This window comes from Oncorhynchus kisutch, linkage group LG14, assembly GCF_002021735.2.
Source record: "Oncorhynchus kisutch isolate 150728-3 linkage group LG14, Okis_V2, whole genome shotgun sequence".
NCBI classification, from domain to species: Eukaryota; Metazoa; Chordata; class Actinopteri; order Salmoniformes; family Salmonidae; genus Oncorhynchus; species Oncorhynchus kisutch.
The window spans coordinates 71,523,437-71,551,238 of record NC_034187.2 but is presented as its reverse complement, the minus strand read 5'-3'; the positions used below and the strand labels follow the sequence as shown (position 1 = coordinate 71,551,238).

The 27,802-nt window shown below is 41.9% G+C and overlaps 1 protein-coding gene across 1 annotated transcript in view; it reads left to right on the top strand.

Moving 5' to 3' along the window:
- LOC109904662 (gamma-aminobutyric acid type B receptor subunit 2-like) overlaps window positions 1-27,802 on the top strand; it is a 350,185-nt gene that overhangs the window by 139,416 nt on the left and 182,967 nt on the right. The window contains exon 3 of the mRNA XM_031788884.1: window positions 22,833-23,003. Within this exon, the coding sequence (XP_031644744.1) occupies window positions 22,833-23,003 (171 nt within the window). The remainder of the gene's footprint in view (window positions 1-22,832; window positions 23,004-27,802) is intronic.

The window sequence follows — 27,802 nt, the reverse complement described above, 5'->3', positions numbered from 1 at the left end:
AAAAGTGTTCCAAAAGTGTTCTGCGGCTGTCCCAATAGGAGAACCCTTTTTGGTGCTGGGTGGAACCCTTTTTTGTTTCATGTAGAATCCTCTGTGGAAATGGTTCTACATGGAACTCAAAATAGTTCTGCTTGGAACCAAAAGGAGTTCTTCAAAGGGTTTTCCTATGGGGACAGCCGAATAACGCTTTTTGGGTCTCGATAGCAAAAACATTAATGATCCACATAGCTGTGGACAGTCTATGCGTGATAGGATATTAATGATCCATATAGCTGTGGACAGTCTATGCGTGATAGGATATTAATGATCCATATAGCTGTGGACAGTATATGCGTGATAGGATATTAATGATCCATATAGCTGTGGACAGTATATGCGTGATAGGATATTAATGATCCATATAGCTGTGGACAGTCTATGCGTGATAGGATATTAATGATCCATATAGCTGTGGACAGTATATGCGTGATAGGATATTAATGATCCATATAGCTGTGGACAGTATATGCGTGATAGGATATTAATGATCCATATAGCTGTGGACTGTATATGCGTGATAGGATATTAATGATCCATATAGCTGTGGACAGTATATGGGTGATATGATGTTAATGAGCAATATAGCTGTGGACAGTACATGGGTGATATGGTGTAAATGAGCTATATAGCTGTGGACAGTATATGGGTGATATGGTGTAAATGAGCTATATAGCTGTGGACAGTATATGGGTGATATGGTGTAAATGAGCTATATACAGTGGGGCAAAAAAGTATTTAGTCAGCCACCAATTGTGCAAGTTCTCCCACTTAAAAAGATGAGAGAGGCCTGTAATTTTCATCATAGGTACACTTCAACTATGACAGACAAAATGAGAAAAAAAATCCAGAAAATCACATTGTAGGATTTTTAATGAATTTATTTGCAAATTATGGTGGAAAATAAGTATTTGGTCACCTACAAACAAGCAATAATTCTGGCTCTCACAGACCTGTAGCTTCTTCTTTAAGAGGCTCCTCTGTCCTCCACTCGTTACCTGTATTAATGGCACCTGTTTGAACTTGTTATCAGTATAAAAGACACCTGTCCACAACCTCAAACAGTCACACTCCAAACTGCACTATGGCCAAGAACAAAGAGCTGTCAAAGGACACCAGAAACAAAATTGTAGACCTGCACCAGGCTGGGAAGACTGAATCTGCAATAGGTAAGCAGCTTGGTTTGAAGAAATCAACTGTGGGAGCAATTATTAGGAAATGGAAGACATACAAGACCACTGATAATCTCCCTCAATCTGGGTCTCCACGCAAGATCTCACCCTGTGGGGTCAAAATGATCACAAGAACGGTGAGCAAAAATCCCAGAACCACACGGGGGGACCTAGTGAATGACCTGCAGAGAGCTGGGACCAAAGTAACAAAGCCTACCATCAGTAACACACTATGCCGCCAGGGACTCAAATCCTGCAGTGCCAGACGTGTCCCCCTGCTTAAGCCAGTACATGTCCAGGCCCGTCTGAAGTTTGCTAGAGAGCATTTGGATGATCCAGAAGAAGATTGGGAGAATGTCATATGGTCAGATGAAACCAAAATATAACGTTTTGGTAAAAACTCAACTCGTCGTGTTTGTAGGACAAAGAATGCTGAGTTGCATCCAAAGAACACCATACCTACTGTGAAGCATGGGGGTGGAAACATCATGTTTTGGGGCTGTTTTTCTGCAAAGGGACCAGAACAACTGATCCGTGTAAAGGAAAGAATGAATGGGGCCATGTATTGTGAGATTTTGAGCGAAAACCTCCTTCCATCAACAAGGGCATTGAAGATGAAACGTGGCTGGGTCTTTCAGCATGACAATGATCCCAAACACACTGCCCGGGAAACGAAGGAGTGGCTTCGTAAGAAGCATTTCAAGGTCCTGGAGTGGCCTAGCCAGTCTCCAGATCTCAACCCCATAGAACATTTTTGGAAGGAGTTGAAAGTCTGTGTTGCCCAGCAACAGCCCCAAAACATCACTGCTCTAGAGGAGATCTGCATGGAGGAATGGGCCAAAATATCAGCAACAGTGTGTGAAAACCTTGTGAAGACAGAAAACGTTTGACCTCTGTCATTGCCAAAAAAGGATATATAACAAACTATTGAGATAAACTTTTGTTATTGACCAAATACTTATTTTCCACCATAATTTGCTAATAAATTCATTAATAATCCTACAATGTGATTTTCTGGATTTTAAGTGTACCTATGATGAAAATTACAGGCCCCTCTCCTCTTTTTAAGTGGGAGAACTTGCACAATTGGTGGCTGACTAAATACTTTTTTACCCCACTAGCTCTGGATAGTATATTGGTGATATGGTGTAAATGAGCTATATAGCTGTGGACAGTATATGGGTGATATAGTGTTAATGATGCATATAACTGTGGACAGTATGTGGGTGATATAGTGTTAATGATGCATATAACTGTGGACAGTATGTGGGTGATATGGTGCTAATGAGCCATATAGCTGTGGACAATATGTGGGTGATATAGTGTTAATGATGCATATAACTGTGGACAGTATGTGGGTGATATTGTGTTAATGAGCTATATAACTGTGGATAGTATGTGGGTGATATGGTGCTCATGAGCTATATAGCTGTGGACAGTATGTGGGTGATATGGTGCTAATGAGCTTATATAGCTGTGGATAGTATGTGGGTGATATGGCGCTAATGAGCTATATAGCTGTGGACAATATGTGGGTGATATGGTGCTCATGAGCTATATAGCTGTGGACAGTATGTGGGTGATATGGTGCTAATGAGTTATATAGCTGTGGACAATATGTGGGTGATATGGTGCTAATGAGCTATATAGCTGTGGATAGTATGTGGGTGATATGGTGCTAATGAGCTTATATAGCTGTGGATAGTATGTGGGTGATATGGTACTAATGAGCCATATAACTGGACAGTATGTGGGTGATATGGTGCTAATGAGCTATATAGCTGTGGATAGTATGTGGGTGATATGGTGCTAATGAGCTATATAGCTGTGAACAGTATGTGGGTGATATGGTACTAATGAGCTATATAGCTGTGGATAGTATGTGGGTGATATGGTGCTAATGAGCTATATAGCTGTGGACAGTATGTGGGTGATATGGTGCTAATGAGCTATATAGCTGTGGATAGTATGTGGGTGATATGGTGCTAATGAGCTATATAGCTGTGGACAGTATGTGGGTGATATGGTACTAATGAGCTAAATAGCTGTGGATAGTATGTGGGTGATATGGTACTAATGAGCTATATAGCTGTGGACAGTATGTGGGTGATATGGTACTAATGAGCTATATAACATAAGCAAAAAACTAACGTCCTCACTGTCAACTGTGTAAATATTTGAATGAACATAACAAGATTCAACAACTGAGACATAAACTGAACAAGTTCCACAGACATGTGACTAACAGAAATTGAATAATGTGTCCCTGAACAAAGGGGGGGTCAAAATCAAAAGTAACAGTCAGTATCTGGTGTGGCATTAAGTACTGCAGTGCATCTCCTCCTCATGGACTTTGCCAGATCTGCCAGTTCTTTCTGTGAGATTTTTACCCCACTCTTCCATCAAGGCACCTGCAAGTTCCCGGACATTTCTGGGGGGAATGGCCCTAGCCCTCACCCTCCGATCCAACAGGTTCCAGAGGTGCGCAATGGGATTGAGATCCGGGCTCTTCGCTGGCCATGGCAGAACACGGACATTCCTGTCTTGCAGGAAATCACGCACAGAACGAGCAGTGTAGCTGATGGCATTGTCATGCTGGAAGGTCATGTCAGGATGAGCCTGCAGGAAGGGTACCACATGAGGGAGGAGGAACTCTCCCCTGTAACTCACAGCTTTGAGATTGCCTGCAATGACAACAAGCTCAGTCCGATGATGCTGTGACACACCGCCCCAGACCATGACGGACCCTCCACCTCCAAATCGATCCCGCTCCTGAGTACACTCTCGGTGTAACGCTCATTCCTTTGACGATAAACGTGAATCCGACCATCACCCCTGTGAAGACAAAACCGTGACTCATCAGTAAACAGCACTTTTTGCCAGTCCTGTCAGGTCCAGCGACAGTGGGTTTGTGCCCATAGGCGACGTTGTTGCCGGTGATGTCTGGTGAGGACCTGCCTTACATCAGGCCTACGAGCACAGGTTCATGTTCATTAATTGTTTATGGTTCATTAAACAGGCATGGGAAACAGTGTTTAAATCCTTTGCAATGAAGATCTGTGAAGATATTTGGATTGTTATGAATTATCTTTGAAAGACAGGGTCCTGAAAAAGGGACGTTTCTTTTTTTGCTGAGTTTAGCTGTGGACAGTATGTGGGTTATATGGTGTTAAAGAGCCATATGGGTGTGAACATTATATGGATGGGTTATATGGTGTTAAAGAGCCATATAGGTGTGAACATTATATGGATGGGTTATATGGTGTTAATAGGCTCTTGGCAAGTCCCCCAAAATTATGAGATATTCCCTAACCATTGTATGACAAAATCCAACCATTTCTCTAAGGTCTCCCATATGTGAATGGATGGTTGTGTAAAAAATATGTTGCTGAAAATGTATAGATATTGTAACATACCCCCTTAACTCAAACAGTGCAGAATAATGCCTGGCTGTAGGGGAGGGGGGGCACATTAGCTCATGTAACCCAATATTGCAAACTCTGATATTGCTAAAATGTGGAATACATAGAGAGAATTGACTGCTCTACATTACATCTTAAAGCATTTTGCAAATATAGACCTGTAAACATACAAATACAATAGACAGAAATATCAATTATGAATATTGTTTATGAATGTAAACTTAACTTTCAATATAACTTTCCAAGTCACATTTGTTCTCATTCAGCAGTTACAGTTACACGTGTTTTTTGATGTTGTGGCTATTGTAAATCGGCTCTAAGGAAAACAAGTGGGCTCAGACATCGACATTTATTTATTTGGGTGTCCAAGGTTCCTTAAAGAATTTTGTATCTTTATATATTATCTTTATATTTTGCCTCAAATTCAATATGGCGTCCAAAATCCAATATGGCTGCCATGATAACCTTTGATGGAGGTTAAATCACCTGCAAATATGAATTGTGCAAATGAGAGGCATTTTTTAATAATGTACAACACTCGTCTATAAAGACTGTTAGTGTAAATGCATTTTATTCTGAATCCAATATGGTCAACATGATTACACTCAAACACCTTCGCCTGCATATACAGTTGATGTCGGAAGTTTACATACACTTAGTTTGGAGTCATTAAAACTTGTTTTTCAACCACGCCACAAATTTCTTGTTAACAAATAATAGTTTTGGCAACTCGGTTAGGACATCTACTTTGTGCATGACACAAGTAATTTTCCAACAATTGTTTACAGACAGATTATTTAATTTATAATCCACTGTATCACAATTGCAGTGGGTCAGAAGTTTACATACACTAAGATGACTGTGCCTTTAAACAGCTTGGAAAATTCCAGAAAATGATGTCATGGCTTTAGAAGGTTCTGATAGGCTATTTGACATCATTTGAGTCAATTGGAGGTGTACCTGTGGATGTATTTCAAGGACTACCTTCAAACTCAGTGCCTCTTTGCTTGACATCATTGGAAAATCAAAATAAATCAGCCATGATCTCAGAAACAAATTGTAGACCTCTACAAGTCTGGTTCATCCTTGGGAGCAATTTCCAAACACCTGAAGGTACCATGTTCATCTGTACAAACAATAGTACGCAAGTATAAATACCATGCGACCACGCAGCTGTCATTCCGCTCAGGAATTAGATGCGTTCTGTCTCCTAGAGATGAACTTACTTTGGTGCGAAAAGTGCAAATCAATTCCAGAACAACAGCAAAGGACCTTGTGAAGATGTTGGAGATAACAGGTACAAAAGTATCTATATCCACAGTAAACGAGTCCTATATCGACATAACCTGAAAGGCCATTCAGCAAGGAAGAAGCCACTGCCACGGTTTGCAACTGCGCATGGGGACAAAGATCGTACTTTTTGGAGACATGTCCCCTGGTCTGATGAATCAAAAATAGAACTGTTTGGCCATAATGACCATCGTTATGTTTGGAGGAAAAAGGGGGAGGCTTGCAAGCCGAAGAACACCATCACAACCATGAAGCACGGGGGTGGCAGCATCATGTTGTGGGGGTGCTTTGCTGCAGGAAGGCCTGGTGTACTTCACAAAATAGATGGCATCATGAGGGAGTAAAATTTTGGGATATATTGAAGCAACATCTCTAGACATCAGTCAGGAAGTTAACGCTTGGTCGCAAATGGGTCCTCCAAATGGACAATGACCCCAAGCATACTTCCAACGTTGTGGAAAAATGGCTTAAAGACAACAATGTCAAGGCATTGGAGTGGCCATCACAAAGCCCTGACCTCAATCTTATAGAACATGTGTGGGCAGAACAGAAAAAGCATGTGCGAGCAAAGAGACCTACAAACCTGACTCAGTTACACCAGCTCTGTCAGGAGGAATGGGCCAAAATTCACCCAACTTATTGTGGGAAGATTGTGGAAGGCTACCCAAAACATTTGACCCAAGTTAAACAATTTACAGGCAATGCCACCAAATACTAATTGAGTGTATGTAAACTTCTGACCCACTGGGAATGTGATGAAAGAAACTAAATCTGAAATAAATCATTCTCTCTGCTATTATTCTGACATTTCACATTCTTAAAATAAATTGGTGATCCTAACTGACCTAAGACAGGACATTTTTACTCGAATTAAATGTCAGGAATTGTGAAAAACTGGGTTTAAATGTATTTGGCTAAGGTGTATGTACACTTTTGACTTCAACTGTAAGTAGCCCTTGTTAATTTTGTATTGTGTTATTCTGTCTTTTTTCTTTTAACCTTGTGTGTTCATGGTTTAATATCATTCGCACACTTACAGCATATCAACAATAACAACAAGCCTTTCATAAGAGAAGCACACATCAGCTTAAAACAAAGTTACAGGAAAGCAACCTTAATACAACAGTCAGCTACTCTGGTAGTGTATATGTACAGTCCTCTTTTCCCCACTTAATCTAAGTGTGCAAGATTGATTCAAAGTCTTTGAGCTGACCAGGACATGTGTCTCCTAACAGGGCGAGGAAACAAAGTAGCCAGTGGTGGTTGTAGTTCTGGGGCCTGACAAGCTTGCACAGCTAACTGGTCAGTCTGGGCAAGCTACAGTGACAAGGGCATTCTTCCTGTATGACTACAGTTTGGGATAGGCAGCCAACAGATGCAGCTTGCATGCTAAAGATACCGATTGACTAACTAGAATGTTATCTCAGCCTGAATGACGCTGGGGATACTCCAGCAGTGGAATGGTTGGTTGTCTGGTTGTGAAGAAGAGTCTGGCAAACAGTGGTCACAAATAGACCTCCCCTTAGATCTTTCCAATGCCCAGTTGTGGAGTTTTTACTTCTAAATGATGAGGTGTCTTAAGAGCCCAATCCTGGGAGTGCAAGTTAAACCAAAATGGGGGAAAGTTGTAGCCCAGACTGGTTGAATCAGGGGTGGCAGGGTAGCCTAGTGTTTAGCGCATTGGATTAGATACCAAAAGGTTGCAAGTTCAAATCCATGAGCTGACAAGGTACAAATCTGTCGTTCTGCCCCTGAACAAGGCAGTTAACCCACTGTTCCTAGGCTGTCATTGAAAATAAGAATGTGTTCTTAACTGACTTGCCTAGTTAAATAAAGGTATAAAAAAAATGTGGTCAATGTATTTTCAACAGGTAATTTCATTTTTTTTTTACCTAAATCCAATAACAGGGTGAAATGTTTTGTTGATTTCATGTTCAATTCAAGTTAGTTGACAACTCAACCAAATTTGAATCAAAACTAAATGTTGAACTGACATCTGTGCACAGTAGAAGAGCTAGTGAGAGGGTGTCAGAAAACAGGGTTGGATTCTCTTTCCTTTCGTTGGAGCCTCCCATTGATCCTCAAATAATTGTGACTTGGAATGCTTGGTGTTGCCATTCTTGACTTGGAATGCTTGGTGTTGCCATTCTTGACTTGGAATGCTTGGAATGCTTGGTGTTGCCATTCTTGACTTGGAATGCTTGGAATGCTTGGTGTTGCCATTCTTGACTTGGAATGCTTGGAATGCTTGGTGTTCCCATTCTTGACTTGGAAAGCTTGGAATGCTTGGTGTTGCCATTCTTGACTTGGAATGCTTGGAATGCTTGGTGTTGCCATTCTTGACTTGGAATGCTTGGAATGCTTGGTGTTGCCATTCTTGACTTGGAATGCTTGGAATGCTTGGTGTTGCCATTCTTGACTTGGAATGCTTGGTGTTGCCATTCTTGACTTGGAATGCTTGGTGTTGCCATTCTTGACTTGGAATGCTTGGTTTTGCGATGGAAAGCAGTCTGTTCTGTTGCCATTTTATATATCCAGATAAAGGTGTTTGAGTGTAATTCTGGAAGGCATATTGGATTCCTAACATGGTTGAAGTACACACAAATCTGAAAAATGTATTGTGTACATGTACAGTTGATTAAACAGTTGATTAAACCACCATTTAATTATATTGTGGCAGCCATATTGAATTTGGAGTCAAATCTGGGGGTGCCCCCTTAATTAAGGAATTGCAAGAGCAGGGGTTGAATATATAATCTTCACAGAGGAATCTTTGATTGGAAAAAATAACACTTTTCAGTGTCTGAGCCAACTTGCCTTAGAGCCCATTACAATAGTCACAACATGTTACTGTATGTATTTATGTCAGGCAGGACCATATAGGACTGATAAGAGCAAATTCTACTTACAAAGTTGTCTATTGAACAGCTAGCAAGAAGTGATATATTCCACATTTGAGCAATATCAGAGCTTGCAATGTGGGTTTAAATGAGGTCTGTGCACGGCCCTGCCTCCGATACTGCATGGTGTGTGTCTGAACTGTTATCCAATCAGGGTCTCATACTGCATGGTGTCTGAGGTGTCATCCAATAATGGTCTCACATACTGCATGGTGTCCCAGGTAACATCTAATAATGGTCTCACATATTGGATGGTGTCGTATTGGAATGGTGTCATACTAGATGGTGCCATGTACAGCCTATCAGTAATATTTCAACTAACTATCTGTTAACCCTAACCCTAGCCCTAACCCTAATGCCTATACTAATGCCTATACCAAAATATTTATTATATTCTACTGAGCCATTTACTTTATGTTCATATTATATTTTATTATTTCTTATTATTGTTGCATTGTCAAGAAGGAACCTGCAAGTAAGCATTTCATTGGACAGTGTATACCATGTGTATCCCGTACATACGACTAATACAACTTGAAACTTGAAACCTTGACCCTTATCCTTACCCTGAGCTTAACCTTTACCCTGACCCTTATTCTAAACCTAACCCTAACTGTAACCTTAGCAAGCAGTTGCTTATCAACAGATAGTTTGTTGATAGTATGACTAATCATGTCCAATCGATATCCCATAAAGCATTGCAGCTTCATGCTTCCTTAATGCCTAATTTCCCTAATTTTGAATAGAGTGATGTTTGAAGAGGATTCTATCATCTTTAGTGTTTTTAGCCATGTTTTAAATAATTTGTGTCCATCTGTGTTATTGATTATGTGGTTCTACCAAATTTATGGAGTAATCAATATTTGATCCAGGGTCTTGATCAGTGTTTGGAGGTAAGCAACTTGTGTTGAAGTACCAAGTATTGAATAAATAGTATATTTACCTAACTGGACACAACTACAAAATATTAAAGGCTGTGTGTGCACTTGCGCAAGAACACACACACACACACACACACACACACACACACACACACACACACACACACACACACACACACACACACACACACTGAACTGTATAAAACCATGATTGTGTGACTATTTATCTTTAGACTCCACATGTCATGCCTCATTAACAGTAGAACCGCCATAGGTCAAAGGCCACTGACCTGCTTCTTCACTGACTTTTCCTAAATATGTATATTTTACATTGCTCAGTAGTTTTTTAAACAGCTATTACTAACTTAAGGGGCCAAGACAAAAGGGCGTTGGTACCCAGGCTCTAATGCGTCTCTCTCCCCACTGAATGAATGTCGTCAATGGATGAATGGGCGAAAGTAACCAGATAGAAACTGATAATGATCTGAATGATGAGGATGAGGAGGAAGGTGAAGCGGATGATTGAATTTAGAACAATAGTATAATGATGATGAAGAATTGTGGGCGGTCTAATTATTTTATTATGAAAGCCTGTAAATGGATATATAATTTCCCCTCAGAGAGTCATATCAGAACCTGAGTACAACATACAACGTGTGTAGTTCACAATGGCAAGTTGGACCAAACGAATGCAGCAGAATTTAGATGAGCTGGAGTTGGCTGGAGGATCGGATATTGAGCTTGAAATCGACACGTTGAGACGTCGCTGATGAAGAGTCTTTGTCTGAGTCGAGCCGCCGTCTCCGATGTCTGAGCCTCGACGCAGAAATACCAGAACAGGGCCAACTGAGATGGTGATCCCAACTGCCACGGTGAGACAGGAGTCTGGCAAAGAAGACTAGCCTGCTCGGAACAGTGAACAAACAAAGTAAGGAGCTGCCGCCCCAAGCACAACACTCTGCCATATACACATAGCCTTTCCATTCACCAAATATGATCTCCTTTTATTACATTGTACTTTGTTAATATTATTGTTATTATTCTAAATCATTTGAACCTTTTCTGTTAAATTTTATTTTATTTTCTGCAATAGTTTGGTGTGGATGTCCAGATGACAAGACTGTACTCTGTAAATGGAGGTACTCTCCGCTGGCCTCTTGTGGTGTTCGACAACGTGCTCGACATGGCTGCTATCAACGCGCACTTCTTGTACAAGCACTGCCTTGACAAGACAGTCAGCAGGAGAGATTTCATCATGGATCTGGCATGTGAGCTTCGTGAGATGAACACATGAACGCCAAGAAACAAGCTACTGCTGCCAAGCATGCAGCTAATTAGACAGCCAAGGAGGCAGCCAAGGAGGCAGCCAAGGCGCGTCCTGCTCTTCCTCTCCCCTATGCACCACAGCTCTCACTCATCCTTTACAATTGTTCATTAACTTGTGATTTTGTTTAGGAATACGTCAAATCATTTCACCGGTGCACCCAGCTGGTTATTATTATTATTATTATTATCTTTTTAATTTCTTCTTACTCAAAAGAAGCTCTAACTAGACTGTAGTACTTACTATTACTGTAGTGTTTTATTGTAAGGGGAACTAAAATATTGTACAGTTTTTATTGTAAGGGGAACTAAAATAGGCCATTGGTGTCACGGGCGTCCTCCTCTTCATCTGAAGAGGAGAGGCGAGAAGGATTGGAGGACCAAAATGTGGCGTGGTATGTGTTCATGATGAAAAGTAATAAAGAAAACACTGAACACTGAAACACACTATACAAAACAATGAACAAATAACGACCGTGAAGCTAAATGAGAACTGTGATGACACAAGCAATCTACATAGACAATCACCCACAAACAAACAGTGAAACCCAGGCTACCTAAGTATGATTCTCAATCAGAGACAACTAATGACACCTGCCTCTGATTGAGAACCATACTAGGCCGAAACATACAAATCCCCAAATCATAGAAAAACAAACATAGACTGCCCACCCCAACTCATGCCCTGACCATACTAAATAAATACAAAACAAAGGAAATAAAGATCAGAACATGACAATCGGCCTACGTTTTTCACTAGGACTTTGTAGAATTATACAAAACATATCCTTGACTCTATCTAAACAAATAACTATTATTTTTTATATCTTATATATTTTCACAAATACAGTATTTCTGTATGCAACTCATCCTTTACAATTTATTCATGCACATTTATCAAGTGTTGGTGCTTATGTTTGTGCACCTTGCGGGTTGATATGCATCTGATGCATGTGCTAAATGGGACTCCCTGCAAATTTATCAAAGTTGTTTAGCGGGTACTTATAGGCTGAAAGGCCAGGCAGCTCTAGTGTTAAGCCCACATAAATACCCTGTAAAGAAGGAACACGCACACAGTTCTGTAACAGGAGCAGTCTCTAGCAGATCACGTCTCTCAGCATTGATCCATGGTAGCTACAGGCTCCTGTATCTGTAAATGCCTTCCCTATTAACTGCTTGTGTTGGCAAAGGTTGCTGAGTACATCGCCTTTAATTCATGCGGGCTCAATTTAGCCAGGTCCTTTTTACAGGTTGCAAACTATTCTTCTCTACTGTAAACGTAAATATGATCTACGATTATGCAGTAACCCCGCAGAGACAGGTTATGCATATGCCTTATCTAGTTGTTTCTATGGACATTACACTGATCTTAGCATTAATGTCAGATAGAATAATAGCCTTTACTCACCTTATACAAGGCAATTAGCTCTCTACCTCCTCAAATAGACACTTGACTTGGTAAGTCATTGTTAGTCAAATACTGTCCCTATACCTGATCACAGAGACAGCTCATATACCTGATCACAGAGACAGCTCCTATACCTGATCACAGAGACAGCTCCTATACCTGATCACAGAGACAGCTCCTATACCTGATCACAGAGACAGCTCCTGTACCTGATCACAGAGACAGCTCCTGTACCTGATCACAGAGACAGTTCCTATACCTGATCACAGAGACAGCTCCTATACCTGATCACAGAGACAGCTCCTATACCTGATCACAGAGACAGCTCCTATACCTGATCACAGAGACAGCTCCTATACCTGATCACAGAGACAGCCCCTATACCTGATCACAGAGACAGCCCCTATACCTGATCACAGAGACAGCTCCTATACCTGATCACAGAGACAGCTCCTATACCTGATCACAGAGACAGCTCCTATACCTGATCAGTCAAGTGTCAAATAATCTGATACGGCAGACCTCATTCAGTGAGAAGGCATGCTCTGAGAATGAGAATGGACCATTTATCGATCTCTCTCTTTCTCTCTATCTATGCTCTCTTTCTCTCTTTTTCTATATGCAGTATCAACCTCTCTCTTATATGCTTTCATTATTTTCTATTTATCTTCTTCTCTGTCATTCTCTTATATCCACATCACTTGATTTCAACTGTTGAATAATTCTAAATGGAAAACAGACGGAAAGCAAACAGGCTTTATATTCTCTCAAACTACAAAGATGGATAACATTGTATTTATAATCACATCTCAATAGATTTCCCCAGCAATCGTATCACTAAGTAATTCACACAGATATTCTCAAATACATAATTCTGTAATACTACCGTGGTTCTAATAATCCCCAGACTTAGAGTGTCCCAAATGGCACCCTATTCCCTATGGGCCCTGGTCAAAAGTAGTGTACTATATAAGTAATAGGATGCCATTTGGGACATAGGCTCATTACCAAAGCCCCAGTGACCTTGCAGTGGGGGGGGAGTCTCAGACAGAGGCCCAATCTCTACAGCTTTAATTAACATTGGCACTGGGAGCCTAATGGAAAGTAGAGTAGAGACACAGGTTGTCCATGTGGCTCTGTCTATGTTCCTGCTGAGCTGTGTGTGTGTGTGTGTGTGTGTGTGTGTGGGGGGGGGGGGGGGGGGTGTAGGTTAAAGGGGATCACTAGGAGTTGATGGAAAGGGGAATGTAAATGTAAATCTTGTGAGTGTGTGTGCAGCAAAGAGGCCCATTACATTTGAATATACCTTTTTAAATCTTGTTATGTAAGACAGCACTCTCAGAAATGTGATATCATCATTTTAAGTCTTCCATATGAATAAAACACTCTACTGTATTTAGTCAAAGACTGACCCATTTTGCAGGCTGTGTTTGAGATCATTTCACATGATGACTTTCTCACCAAACCGTCTGCACCATTGGCAGCTTGGGGGTTCAGATTGATTTGGAGACAGAAAGGCAACCTTGACTTGTTACCTCAAATCCAACAATAGATTTTCTCAGCTAGTGACCCATAATAACCACTTTGTCACTTGACCCTAAATCTTAACAGGATCATTTACCTGGGGTCCTAGAGTCACACCTCTGTGCAAGACCAATGTGAAAAATAACAATAACCGGCAATTCCCTTCAAAAATCAAACTGCTGGGCTGATATGGGCTCTCAGGTTGAAACTTAATTCAACCCAAAGCCATAGAACTATGAACTTAATGTCTTTGTTAACTGCATTTCTTTTTCTACTAGTTGGTAGTAGGAGTAGTAGTAGTAGTACTGTAGTAGAAGTAGTAGTAGTAGTTGCAGTAGTAGTAGTAGTACAGTTGAAGTCGGAAGTTTACATACACTTAGGTTGGAGTCATTAAAACTCGTTTTTCAACCACGCCACAAATTTCTTGTTAACAAACAATAGTTTTGGCAACTCGGTTAGGACATCTACTTTGTGCATGACACAAGTAATTTTCCAACAATTGTTTACAGACAGATTATTTCACTTATCACAATTGCAGTGGGTCAGAAGTTTACAAACACTAAGTTGACTGTGCCTTTAAACAGCTTGGAAAATTCCAGAAAATGATGTCATGGCTTTAGAAGCTTCTGATAGGCTATTTGACATCATTTGAGTCAATTGGAGGTGTACCTGTGGATGTATTTCAAGGCCTACCTTCAAATTCAGTGCCTCTTTCCTTGACATCATGGGAAAATCAAAATAAATCAGCCAAGACCTCTACAAGTCTGGTTCATCCTTGGCAGCAATTTCCAAACACCTGAAGGTACCACGTTCATCTGTACAAACAATAATACGCAAGTATAAACACCATGGGACCACGCAGCCGTCATTCCGCTCAGGAAGGAGATGCGTTCTGTCTCCTAGAGATGAACTTACTTTGGTGCGAAAAGTGCAAATCAATCCCAGAACAACAGCAAAGGACCTTGTGAAGATGCTGGAGGAAACAGGTACAACAGTATCTATATCCACAGTAAACGAGTCCTATATCGACATAACCTGAAAGGCCACTCAGCAAGGAAGAAGCCACTGCTCCAAAACCACCATCAAAAAGCCAGACTACGGTTTGCAACTGCACATGGGGACAAATATCATACTTTTTGGAGAAATGTCCTCTGGTCTGATGAAAAAAAATGGAACTGTTTGGCCATAATGACCATCGTTATGTTTGAAGGAAAAAGGGGGATGCTTGCAAGCCGAAGAACACCATCCCAAACATGAAGCACGGGGGTGGCAGCATCATGTTGTGGGGGTGCTTTGCTGCAGGAGGGAGTGGTACACTTCACAAAATAGATGCCATCATGAGGGAGTAAAATTTTGTGGACATATTGAAGCAACATCTCAAGACATCAGTCAGGAAGCTTGGTCGCAAATGGGTCTTCCAAATGGAGAAAAAAAAAATGGCTTAAGGACAACAATGTCAAGGTATTGGAGTGGCCATCACAAAGCCCTGACCTCAATCCTATAGAACATGTGTGGGCAGAACTGAAAAGACGTGTGCGAGCAAGGAGGCCTACAAACCTGACTCAGTTACACCAGCTCTGTCAGGAGGAATGGGACAAAATTCACCCAACTTATTGTGGGAAGCTTGTGGAAGGCTACCCAAAATATTTGACCCAAGATTTACATGATTTAAAGGTAATGCTACCAAATACGAATTGCGTGTATGTAAACTTCTGACCCACTGTGAATGTGATGAAAGAAATAAAAGCTGAAAGAAATGATTGTCTCTACTATTATTCTGAAAAAGTGGTGATCCTAACTGACCTAAGACAGGGAATTTTTATGTGGATTAAATGTCAGGAATTGTGAAAAATATCAGGAATTGTGAAAAATGGAGTTTAAATGTATTTGGCTAAGGTGTATGTAAACTTCTGACTTCAACTGTATTTGTATTAGCGGTAGTAGTAGTAATAGTAGATGTAGTAGTAGTAGTAGCAGCAGCAGCAGCATTACTAGTACTAGTAGTAGTAGCAGCAGCAGCAGAAGTAGTAGTAGTAGCAGCAGCAGCAGCATTACTAGTACTAGTAGTAGTAGCAGCAGCAGCAGAAGTAGTAGTAGTAGCAGCAGCAGCAGCATTACTAGTACTAGTAGTAGTAGCAGCAGCAGCAGAAGTAGTAGTAGTAGCAGCATAGTAGTAGTAGTAGCAGCGTAGCAGCACCAGCAGCAGTAGTAGTAGTAGTAGTAGTAACAGCAGTAGTAGCAGTAGTAATAGTTGTAGTACTTGTCTTAGTTGTAGTCGTATTAGCAGTGGTAGTAGTAGTAATAGTGGTAGTAGTTATAGTTTTCGTCATTGTCGTTGTAGTAGTACTAGTAGTAATCGTAGTAGTAGTGGTAGTAGTAGTTGTATTAGCAGTAATATTTGTCATAGTAGTAGTAATAGTGGTAGTAGTAGTAGTAGTTATAGTTTTCGTCATTGTCGTTGTAGTAGTACTAGTAGTAATCGTAGTAGTAGTAGTAGTGGTAGTAGTAGTTGTATTAGCAGTAATATTTGTCATAGTAGTAGTCGTAGTAGTAGTAGTAGTAGTAGTAGCAGCAGCATCAGTGGCAGTAGTAGTTGCAGCAACAATAGTAGTAGTACTATTAGTAGTAGTAATAGTAGTAAATAAAATAAATAAATAAAAAGTAGTAGAAGTATTAGTAGTGGTAGTGCTAGCAGTAGTGGCTGTAATTGTAGTAGTGGTAGTGGTAGTGCTAGCAGAAGTGGTTGTTGTAGTAGTAGTAGAAGTTGTAATAGTAATAGGTGTTTTACAACAGTCATTCTGTGATCATACTATGTTATACCTATATGTGGGTTCCAATCAAGCGCTTATAGTTTTGTATCTGATTTTCCTGTAGTTTACCCAAGGTATATATTTTCCACAGCAACTCTCCTGACTCCCCTTCCCCTTTTCTCCCCAGGCTGTCACAGGAGGCTTCAACCCAATCAATTTGAACTTCTACTTTTAAAAATCCACCTCTCTAAAAACAAGTCTCTCACCGTTGCCGCCTGCTATAGACCACCCTCTGCCCCCAGCTGTGCTCTGGACACCATATGTGAACTGATTGCCCCCCATCTATCTTCAGAGTTCGTGCTGCTAGGCGACCTAAACTGGAACATGCTTAACACCCCAGCCATCCTACAATCTAAACTTGATGCCCTCAATCTCACACAAATAATCAATGAACCTACCAGGTACCTCCCCAAAACCTTAAACACGGGCACCCTCATAGATATCATCCTAACCAACTTCCCCTCTAAATACACCTCTGCTGTCTTCAACCAAGATCTCAGCGATCACTGCCTCATTGCCTGCATCCGTAATGGGTCAGCGGTCAAACGACCTCCACTCATCACTGTAAAACGCTCCCTGAAACACTTCTGCGAGCAGGCCTTTCTAATCGACCTGGCCGGGGTATCCTGGAAGGATATTGATCTCATCCCGTCAGTAGAGGATGCCTGGATATTTTTTAAAAATGCCTTCCTAACCATCTTAAATAAACATGCCCCATTCAAGAAATTTAGAACCAGGAACAGATATAGCCCTTGGTTCTCCCCAGACCTGACTGCCCTTAACCAACACAAAAACATCCTATGGCGTTCTGCATTAGCATCGAACAGCCCCCGTGATATGCAGCTGTTCAGGGAAGCTAGAAATCATTATACACAGGCAGTTAGAAAAGCCAAGGCTAGCTTTTTCAAGCAGAAATTTGCTTCCTGCAACACTAACTCAAAAAAGTTCTGGGACACTGTAAAGTCCATGGAGAATAAGAACACCTCCTCCCAGCTGCCCACTGCACTGAAGATAGGAAACACTGTCACCACTGATAAATCCACCATAATTGAGAATTTCAATAAGCATTTTTCTACGGCTGGCCATGCTTTCCACCTGGCTACTCCTACCCCGGACAACAGCACTGCACCCCCAACAGCAACTCGCCCAAGCCTTCCCCATTTCTCCTTCTCCCAAATCCATTCAGCTGATGTTCTGAAAGAGCTGCAAAATCTGGACCCCTACAAATCAGCCGGGCTAGACAATCTGGACCCTTTCTTTCTAAAATTATCTGCCGAAATTGTTGCCACCCCTATTACTAGCCTGTTCAACCTCTCTTTCGTGTCGTCTGAGATTCCCAAAGATTGGAAAGCAGCTGCGGTCATCCCCCTCTTCAAAGGGGGGGACACTCTTGACCCAAACTGCTACAGACCTATATCTATCCTACCGTGCCTTTCTAAGGTCTTCGAAAGCCAAGTCAACAAACAGATTACCGACCATTTCGAATCTCACCATACCTTCTCTGCTATGCAATCTGGTTTCAGAGCTGGTCATGGGTGCACCTCAGCCACGCTCAAGGTCCTAAACGATATCTTAACCGCCATCGATAAGAAACATTACTGTGCAGCCGTATTCATTGATCTGGCCAAGGCTTTCGACTCTGTCAATCACCATATCCTCATCGGCAGACTCGACAGCCTTGGTTTCTCAAATGATTGCCTCGCCTGGTTCACCAACTACTTCTCTGATAGAGTTCAGTGTGTCAAGTCGGAGGGTCTGCTGTCCGGACCTCTGGCAGTCTCTATGGGGGTGCCACAGGGTTCAATTCTTGGACCGACTCTCTTCTCTGTATACATCAATGAGGTCGCTCTTGCTGCTGGTGAGTCCCTGATCCACCTCTACGCAGACGACACCATTCTGTATACTTCCGGCCCTTCTTTGGACACTGTGTTAACAACCCTCCAGGCAAGCTTCAATGCCATACAACTCTCCTTCCGTGGCCTCCAATTGCTCTTAAATACAAGTAAAACTAAATGCATGCTCTTCAACCGATCGCTACCTGCACCTACCCGCCTGTCCAACATCACTACTCTGGACGGCTCTGACTTAGAATACGCGGACAACTACAAATACTTAGGTGTCTGGTTAGACTGTAAACTCTCCTTCCAGACCCATATCAAACATCTCCAATCCAAAGTTAAATCTAGAATTGGCTTCCTATTTCGCAACAAAGCATCCTTCACTCATGCTGCCAAACATACCCTTGTAAAACTGACCATCCTACCAATCCTCGACTTTGGCGATGTCATTTACAAAATAGCCTCCAATACCCTACTCAACAAATTGGATGCAGTCTATCACAGTGCAATCCGTTTTATCACCAAAGCCCCATATACTACCCACCATTGCGACCTGTACGCTCTCGTTGGCTGGCCCTCGCTTCATACTCGTCGCCAAACCCACTGGCTCCATGTCATCTACAAGACCCTGCTAGGTAAAGTCCCCCCTTATCTCAGCTCGCTGGTCACCATAGCATCTCCCACCTGTAGCACACGCTCCAGCAGGTATATCTCTCTAGTCACCCCCAAGACCAATTCTTTCTTTGGCCGCCTCTCCTTCCAGTTCTCTGCTGCCAATGACTGGAACGAACTACAAAAATCTCTGAAACTGGAAACACTTATCTCCCTCACTAGCTTTAAGCACCAACTGTCAGAGCAGCTCACAGATTACTGCACCTGTACATAGCCCACCTAAAATTTAGCCCAAACAACTACCTCTTTCCCAACTGTATTTAATTTTTATTTATTTATTTATTTTGCTCCTTTGCACCCCATTATTTTTTTATTTCTACTTTGCACATTCTTCCATTGCAAAACTACCATTCCAGTATTTTACTTGCTATATTGTATTTACTTTGCCATCATGGCCTTTTTTTGCCTTTACCTCCCTTCTCACCTCATTTGCTCACATTGTATATAGACTTGTTTATACTGCATTATTGACTGTATGTTTGTTTTTACTCCATGTGTAACTCTGTGTCGTTTTATCTGTCGAACTGCTTTGCTTTATCTTGGCCAGGTCGCAATTGTAAATGAGAACTTGTTCTCAACTTGCCTACCTGGTTAAATAAAGGTAAAATAAAAAAATAAATAAATAAAAATGTGTTTGGGCAAAAAAATCACTGGTTCTCATTGGAGACCCATGGGAGCTTCTCCCGGTGTGGGTGTAGAAAACAGCCGTAGCTAAACGGAAATTAAAACTACAGCGGAAAGACCCAGTAAAGCCCTTTTAAGACTGGTCCGAAGGATGAGACCAAGGCGCAGTGTTCTTTGAGTTCCACATAATTCAATAATGAAGTGAAACTTTTAGAAAAGACTAAACAATAAAGAATACAACGACCGAACAGCCTCGTTGTGCCAACTACCTGCACACAACCGAAAGAACAAGATCCCACACTGAAGGAGGGGGAAAAAAAGCTACCTAAGTATGATTCCCAATCAGAGACAACGATAGACAGCTGTCCCTGATTGAGAACCACACCTGGTCAAACACAAAGAAAAGAAAACATAGAAACATGAACATAGAATGCCCACCCTAGTCACACCCTGGCCTAACCTAAATAGAGAATAAAAACCTCTCTATGGCCAGGGCGTGACACACTGGTACTGAAATAAAGGGTCGTCTCTGTCCTTAATCGACGCTTGTAATCCGTGTGTTGTTCCAGGGTCCTCAACTGATGGTTTGGGAAACAACAGGGTGCCCAGATTAAATGGGTTCTAGAGAGGGGATAATACTGAGGCATGATGGACCGGTGTAGGTTTGCTGAATGTTGTTGGTAAATGTTTGACTGACATCGGTTCAATATATGGATTCTATCGATCTCCAGTTATGAGGTTTACATTAAGGAATACATGGTGAAATGTATTCTCGGTGCAGAGAACATAATTAACATGAAAGCTATATTAATCAGATGCATTAACCACATTCCCTCCAAAATTATATATGACATAAATATGAGTTGAGAGAATACGTGTTTGAAAATAGTAAAAATGCTATTCTTGACTGGCTTTTGAAGATCACGGTAAAGCACCCCAGAGTGGAGGTGCTATGACTAGCTTCTCTAATCTTAAACCTGCTTCCAAGAAATGTGCACGCAATCACACACACACCCCTAGCCTCAATCAGAATGATAATATCCTCCTTTTGATCGCTATCATGAATCAGTGTGTCTGCTTAATTTCTCTCTGCTCGGTAATTAACCCTGCGTTGATTCATATCAGTCATTCATTTAATGAGAGATAGGACACATTGAAATTGGAGTGCAACAAGTTGTCTTCTCTCAGCTAGGTAAACATGCTAATGGAACAGAGGCAAACATGCTAACGGAACAGAGGCAACCATTCCGGATTTGGCAGGATTAGGCTAAATTTCTGCGATATGATTGTTAACACTTTACTGTCACCCCTCATATATATGGCTTCATAAAGCCTTTAAAACAACTACACAATATTCTTTGTCAAACTGTAAGGTGAACATTTACGTAAGGTGAACCTTTCCAAATTCTAGTTTTAACTTTGACATGATGTCTTTGTCAAGAGCACACTACTTTTTCAGTATACGTGGTATCTTTGTCATTCTCTTCTCGTGTTCACTGGCTGTCATTTAGTAGTGTGAGAGAGAGAGAGAGAGAGAGAGAGAGAGAGAGAGAGAGAGAGAGACATACATACAATTGTTTCTCTCCCTCTCCTCTCCCTCCCACTAGCAGAGCCAGAGAACCTTCCACTTCCACAGTAGTGTAGGAACATATACTGTGGAAGACACTGTAGGCCTACTGTTGGTCAAAAGGAGAGAACACATTGATGTGTGAAAATGTTGTACATTCTATAGCAGTAAATGTCTCCATGTTCACTCAATTATTTGATTTTCAACCTGTACCTGGAAATACATGACTTCAGAATATTTTTCCACAGACGAAAGTAGCCTAGTGTGTTGTATTCAGAGCTAGTGCTTGCTACATAAAATGCAGACCTTGCTGTTTGAAATCTTGAAAGCAGTAATTTCCTGGAAAAGGTATCTCTTTTAAAGTTCAGCAATTTTGGGGGGTAACCTGAATTAATTTAAACCTGCTTATGGTGCAGTATTTGAACTGAATATGCAAGGTGTATTTACAAATGACCCAGCAAATTTGTGGGCAAAGAAAATGAATGGAAACGGAACCAAATAGAACCCATGTAAACGATTGTTAGAGAGGAATACTTTTAACTTTACCTTCGTCTCAGAATCTTTCATGAATACACAAACAAACAAACAAACACAAACACAAACACACACGTGTGTCAGTCAGTCAGTCAGTTAATGTCGTCCATCCCAGCTGTCACTCCCACAAAACAATTACAGCTCCTGTTACTGTGGGCACTCTGAAGGTGTGAGCTTCCCTGATGTTTCCACAGACGTGTGAGAGTGTTAATTTGTTCAGACTAGATAGAGAGTGTGTGTGTGTCTGTCCTCCCGGCATGTGTGTATGTACCTGGCGTGCGTGCATGCGTCCGTGCGTGCGACTGACACACTGAGACTGCCCTAGTTGCAATGGCTTAATCCCTCAGATGGCGATCGAAGGCCTATGTCTAAAGCTCAGATCTCAGATGGCGATTTAAGGCCTCTGCCTTAAGCTCAAATCTCAGATGGTGATTTAAGGCCTCTGTCTAAAGCTCAGATCTTAGATAGCGATGGAAGGCCTCTGTCTAAAGCTCAGATCTCAGATAGCGCTGGAAGGCCTCTGTCTAAAGCTCAGATCTCAGATGGTGATTTAAGGCCTCTGTCTAAAGCTAAGATTTCAGATGGCGATTTAAGGCCTCTGTCTAAAGCTCAGATCTCAGATGGTGATTTATGGCCTCTGTCTAAAGCTCAGATCTCAGATAGTGATGGAAGGCCTCTGTCTAAAGCTCAGATCTCAGATAGCGATTTAAGGCCTCTGTCTAAAGCTCAGATCTCTGGGCTTGAACTCCTACTTTCGGAACACCAGGATCAGTCTGAATGTAGCCAACGTTTATTGGTCAGAAATGTACTATCCTGTCCTTTTCTTTCCAGCTCTCCTTTGCGGCAACAACCCCTGTTCTGGCTGACAAGAAGAAGTACCCCAACTTCTTCCGGACGGTTCCGTCGGACAACGCAGTGAACCCAGCCGTGGTCAAGTTCCTCAACTTCTACAACTGGAGCCGTGTGGGGACCCTCACACAGGATGTCCAGAGGTTCTCAGAGGTGAGGCACGAATATATTAGGACTATATTATGATTGAATGAGTAATTGATTGATTGATATTAAGATTTTCTTTGAGATAATAATACAGTATATTGTGGAGATATCATGATACAATGATATATTGTGGAGATATTGTGATATTATGATATACACTACATGACCATGGGTATGTGGACACCGGCTCGTGGAACATCTCATTCCAAAATTATGGGCATTCATATGGAGTTGGTCGCCCCTTTGCTGCTATAACAGCCGCCACTCTTCTGAGAAGGCTTTCCACTAGATGTTGGAACATTGCTGCGGGGACTTGCTTCTATTTAACCACAAGAGCCTTAGGGAGGTCGGGCACTGATGTTGAGTGATTAGGCCTGGCTCGTAGTTGACGTTCCAATTCATCCCAAAGGTGTTCGATGGGGTTGAGGTCAGGGCTCTGTGCAAGCCAGTCAAGTTCTTCCACACCCATCTCAATAAACCATTTCTATATGGACCTCGCTTTGTGCACAGGGGCATTGTCATGCTGAAACAGGAAAGAGGCTTCCCAAAACTGTTGCCACAAAGTTGGAAGCACAGAATTGTCAATATTTTTATTTATTTTTTATTTCACCTTTATTTAACTAGGTAGGCCAGTTGAGAACAAGTTCTCATTTACAACTGCGACCTGGCCAAGATAAAGCAAAGCAGTGCGACAGAAACAACAACAATCTAAAAAATATATCCCAATGCCCCAGGGCAGTGATTGGGGACAATGCCCTGTGTAGGGTGCCATCTTTCAGATGGGACGTTAAACAGGTGTCCTGACTCTCTGAGGTCATTAAAGATCCCATGGCACTTATCATAAGAGTAGGGGTGTTAACCCCAGTGTCCTGGCTAAATTCCCAATCTGGCCCTCAAACCATCACAGTCACCTATTAATCCAGGTTTACGATTGCCTCATTCACCCCCCTCCTCTCCCCTGTAACTATTCCCCAGGTCGTTGCTGTAAATGAGAACGTGTTCTCAGTCAACTTACCTGGTAAAATAATGGATAAAAAAATAAGGCGAGGCATAAAGCAATCACAGGTGTTGATTGGGAGAGCTAGCTAAGACAACAGCTAATCAGCTAAGACAACAACAACAGGTAAAATGGTGATGAATGAACAGAGAGGGTCGGTTAACTACACACAGGGCCTGAGTTTGAGGCAGGGGCCGACAGATAAACAAAATGGTGTACCGTGTTTAATGAACAGTCCAGCAGGCATCAGCTATGTAGCCAAGTGATCATAGGGTTCAGTGTACAGCAATAGATGGAGCGGGGAAGCTGCGTGGCAGTCGCTAGCACGCGGGAGACACAGCGTTTAAAGTTAGCAGGCCGGGGTAAGTAGAAGCGTCTGCTCCTACTATTGTAGTTGTAGTAATTTTGTTTGCTAGCTGGGAGATGCCGCTAGCTTCGGGGCAAGGGCATTAGCCACTCAGTAGTAGCTAGCTAGCAGCGATGATCCGATGCAAAGGTACAGTGGTTACGGCAAGGATCCGGTGGAGTAGTGGATTCTAGCCGTGTTGGGGGTAGATTCCTGGAGGCATCGGCCGAGTGATCACAGAGTAGGCCGGGGGGTTGGGCTAGCTTTAGGGCTTGGTCACTCGGTGGCAGCTAGCTAGCTGTGATGATCAGGAGTAATGGTCAAGGGTTTACGGCAGGAATCCGGCGTTGTAGTGGGGAAAACAGTCCAATACAGGCAGGCTGGCAAATATTATCCAGGCAAAAAAAAAAGCGTCTGGTGTCTGTGCAGAAGATAAGAGCCGCTAACAATGACTAAGTAGCTAATTAGCTGGCTAGCTACTGATGGAGGTTCTGGCTATAAGGTCTAAACAAAATACCCCGAACCATGAAAAACAGTCCCAGACCATTATTCCTCCTCCACCAAACTTTACAGTTGGCATTATGCATTGGGGCAGGTAGCATTCTCCTGACATCCGCCAAACCCAGATTCTCAGGCTTGTGTGCGCTGTTCTGCCATGGGAACCCATGAAGCTCCCGATGAACATTTATTGCGCTGGCGTTGTGCTGTCAGATGCAGTTTAGAACTCTGTAGTGAGTGTTGCAACTGAGCATTTTTAAGGGCTACGCGCTTCAGATTGGCGGTCCCGTTCTGTGAGCTCGTGTGGCCTACCACTTTGCTCTGAGACGTTGTTGCTCCTAAACCTTTCCACTTCACAATAACAGCACTTACAGTTGACCGGGGAAGCTCTAGCAGGGCAGAAATTTACGAATTGACTTGTTGGAAATGTAGCATCCTATGACTGTGCCACGTTGAAAGTCACTGAGCTCTTCAATAAGACTATTCTACTGCCAATATTTGACTATGGAGATTACATGGCTGTGTGCTTGATTTTATACCCCTGTCAGCAACAGGTGTGGCTGAAATAGCCAAATCCACTAATTTAGAGGGGAGTCCACATACTTTTGTATATACAGGGTATAGTGTATATCGTAGAGACATGAAAGATAGGATTGTGCCGAAAGTGGTTACTCCTGATGCAACTTCAACATGGACCCAGAGGGTAGAGAACAGATTCTTTAAAAGGTTGATTTTCATTACTTACAGAGAATATTACTATTTATATGTTCCCTGTAATGTTATTCCATCTGGTGCGTCCTTTTAAGTCCCTCTAAAAATAAATAACATTTTTGAAAGTGGCATTTTAACATTATCACTCAACACAAATGACTTCCTTTCCCAGTGTGTGATAAAGTCCTTGTGGGAAAGATGAGTTGCATTATCCCATCTGACTCACCATGCATGGTGTCTGAATGCAGGTTTAAGGCCCCAACACCCATCTCACAGAACCAGTACGTACACACATCAACACCCATCTCACATGCTGTGGAGGTCCATTGAGGAACTGTTCTCTCCAGGAGAATGTTGAGGCATGCATGGTGGTTTCAAGTAAAACCAGATGACTGCACCTGCTTCCCCACACACAGTCTCTCTCAGCAGACACAGGTTTCACTTAGCCATCAGGTTGTTAGCACAAAATTGGCTAAGATAGTTGTTTGGAGGCACTGTTTCTGTGGTCAACACCTTCTGAGGTTTCTCCATGGATTAGTGTGGTGGAGAAATAGAAGGGAGTCCTTACTACAGTATACATGTACTGTATGTAACCCTCTCACCAGGCTCGAATTTGACTCTCACGATATTACCTTCCTAGAATATCACAACAACATGGGATGTTAGGAGAGAAGAACATCTCCAATAAGAATCCCTATTGTAAACTCTCTAGGGTGATGACAAATAGGGTATTAACTTCAGATGGAATGATTATAGATTTTTGTTATTGTATATTCCTCTCCCATGCATTAAGTGAAATTGAAACAGGAAATGACTCCACCAAGGCAAAATACATAAGGTTCAAGATGTTTATTACATTTTCAATGCACCACATCAAAATAAATAAAAATAAGAAACCCTAATGAGTCGTGCACAACCCATGTCCAAATTATTTCAAGCTTGCTTAACCCGTTGGCGCGCGTTGGAGATCCCCAAAAAATGACGACACACATAAAAGTCCCGAAGCACCCCACCGTTGTGGTTACTCACTACTCGTAGATATTCCCTCAGCGAAGTATGGCAGTTCTGTGCAGGTTTCCTCACAAGATCCACAGCAAGCACAGCTATCAATGCAGACAGTACTCCTTAGCAGTAACAGATATCAGATTGAAACATGAACTCGTTAATCTTCCCCAAGCTGTTCTCTCTCGGTGTCACGCGATGCTAGGCTAACCTCAAGGCTGTCAAATACCTCCACGATGAAACGGTAGCTTCAGTCTTTACTAAGTCTTTCTCAACAAAGTGATAATAACTCTCTTGTGAAATGAAATAGGTATTTCCCTTCAAAACTCGATAGGTATGGGTTTTGTTCTATTTTTATCGTCATCTTTTATCATTTTTCATAATGTATTGTCCATCCTTTTCTCAACGTCTCTCTCTCTTTTTTCCCATGCCTCCAGTTAACCAGGTCAACTCCCATTGGCCACAGCTAAACAAGCGACCTTATTGGTCAAAACTTAAACTTAAACTTACCTACTTACCTATTCACTTGTACATTACCAATTAATTATAACAAATGAACTCAATACTTGGTTTTACCAAGGGTATTACATGTATATCAATCATCAGCAGCATCCGTTCTTATGGAGCTATGGTATTTGACATCTATTCACTGAAACAAAAACCACTGGCTCCTTTCCTCGACTTGTCATACCTCTAGATAGGAATTTAAACGTGTGTGAGAACAGCACATCACCCTAACAGCACCAACACCGCAGCACCCCATGATACCCTGTTTGTGTATCAAAGTGGTATCGGGAGATATCAAAGTGTGGATTAAAAAATCTATCACTTGTGACTGGAGAGCGTGGCATTGTCTGGCGTTGTCGGGCTAGTTGAAAACAATCTTTGTGGTGGTGCGGAGGGATAAGAAGACTCGCTGTGACTCTGTGGAAGAGCTAAATCCTTTTATCTCCCTCCTCCTGATGCCGCCATGGGGTTTAGAGCGGCAAGAAAGACGGAAGGGCGGTCGATTCAATCAACCTGCTATACCATTTGTCCTTAATCCTGATTTACAAATATATGCAAGAGAGGAAGCATCGTTTTCTCCACTTCCATTCTCCACTCAGATTGTTGCATTCGATCTAGCAGTGGTTTGGATGATTTGGGCAGGAAAACAAACTGTGTAAAATTATGAAAGGATATAGGAACACTTGAAGTTAATCAATTTGTGCATAAGATGGGAAAAAAATGAATGTTTTCTGCATTTCATTG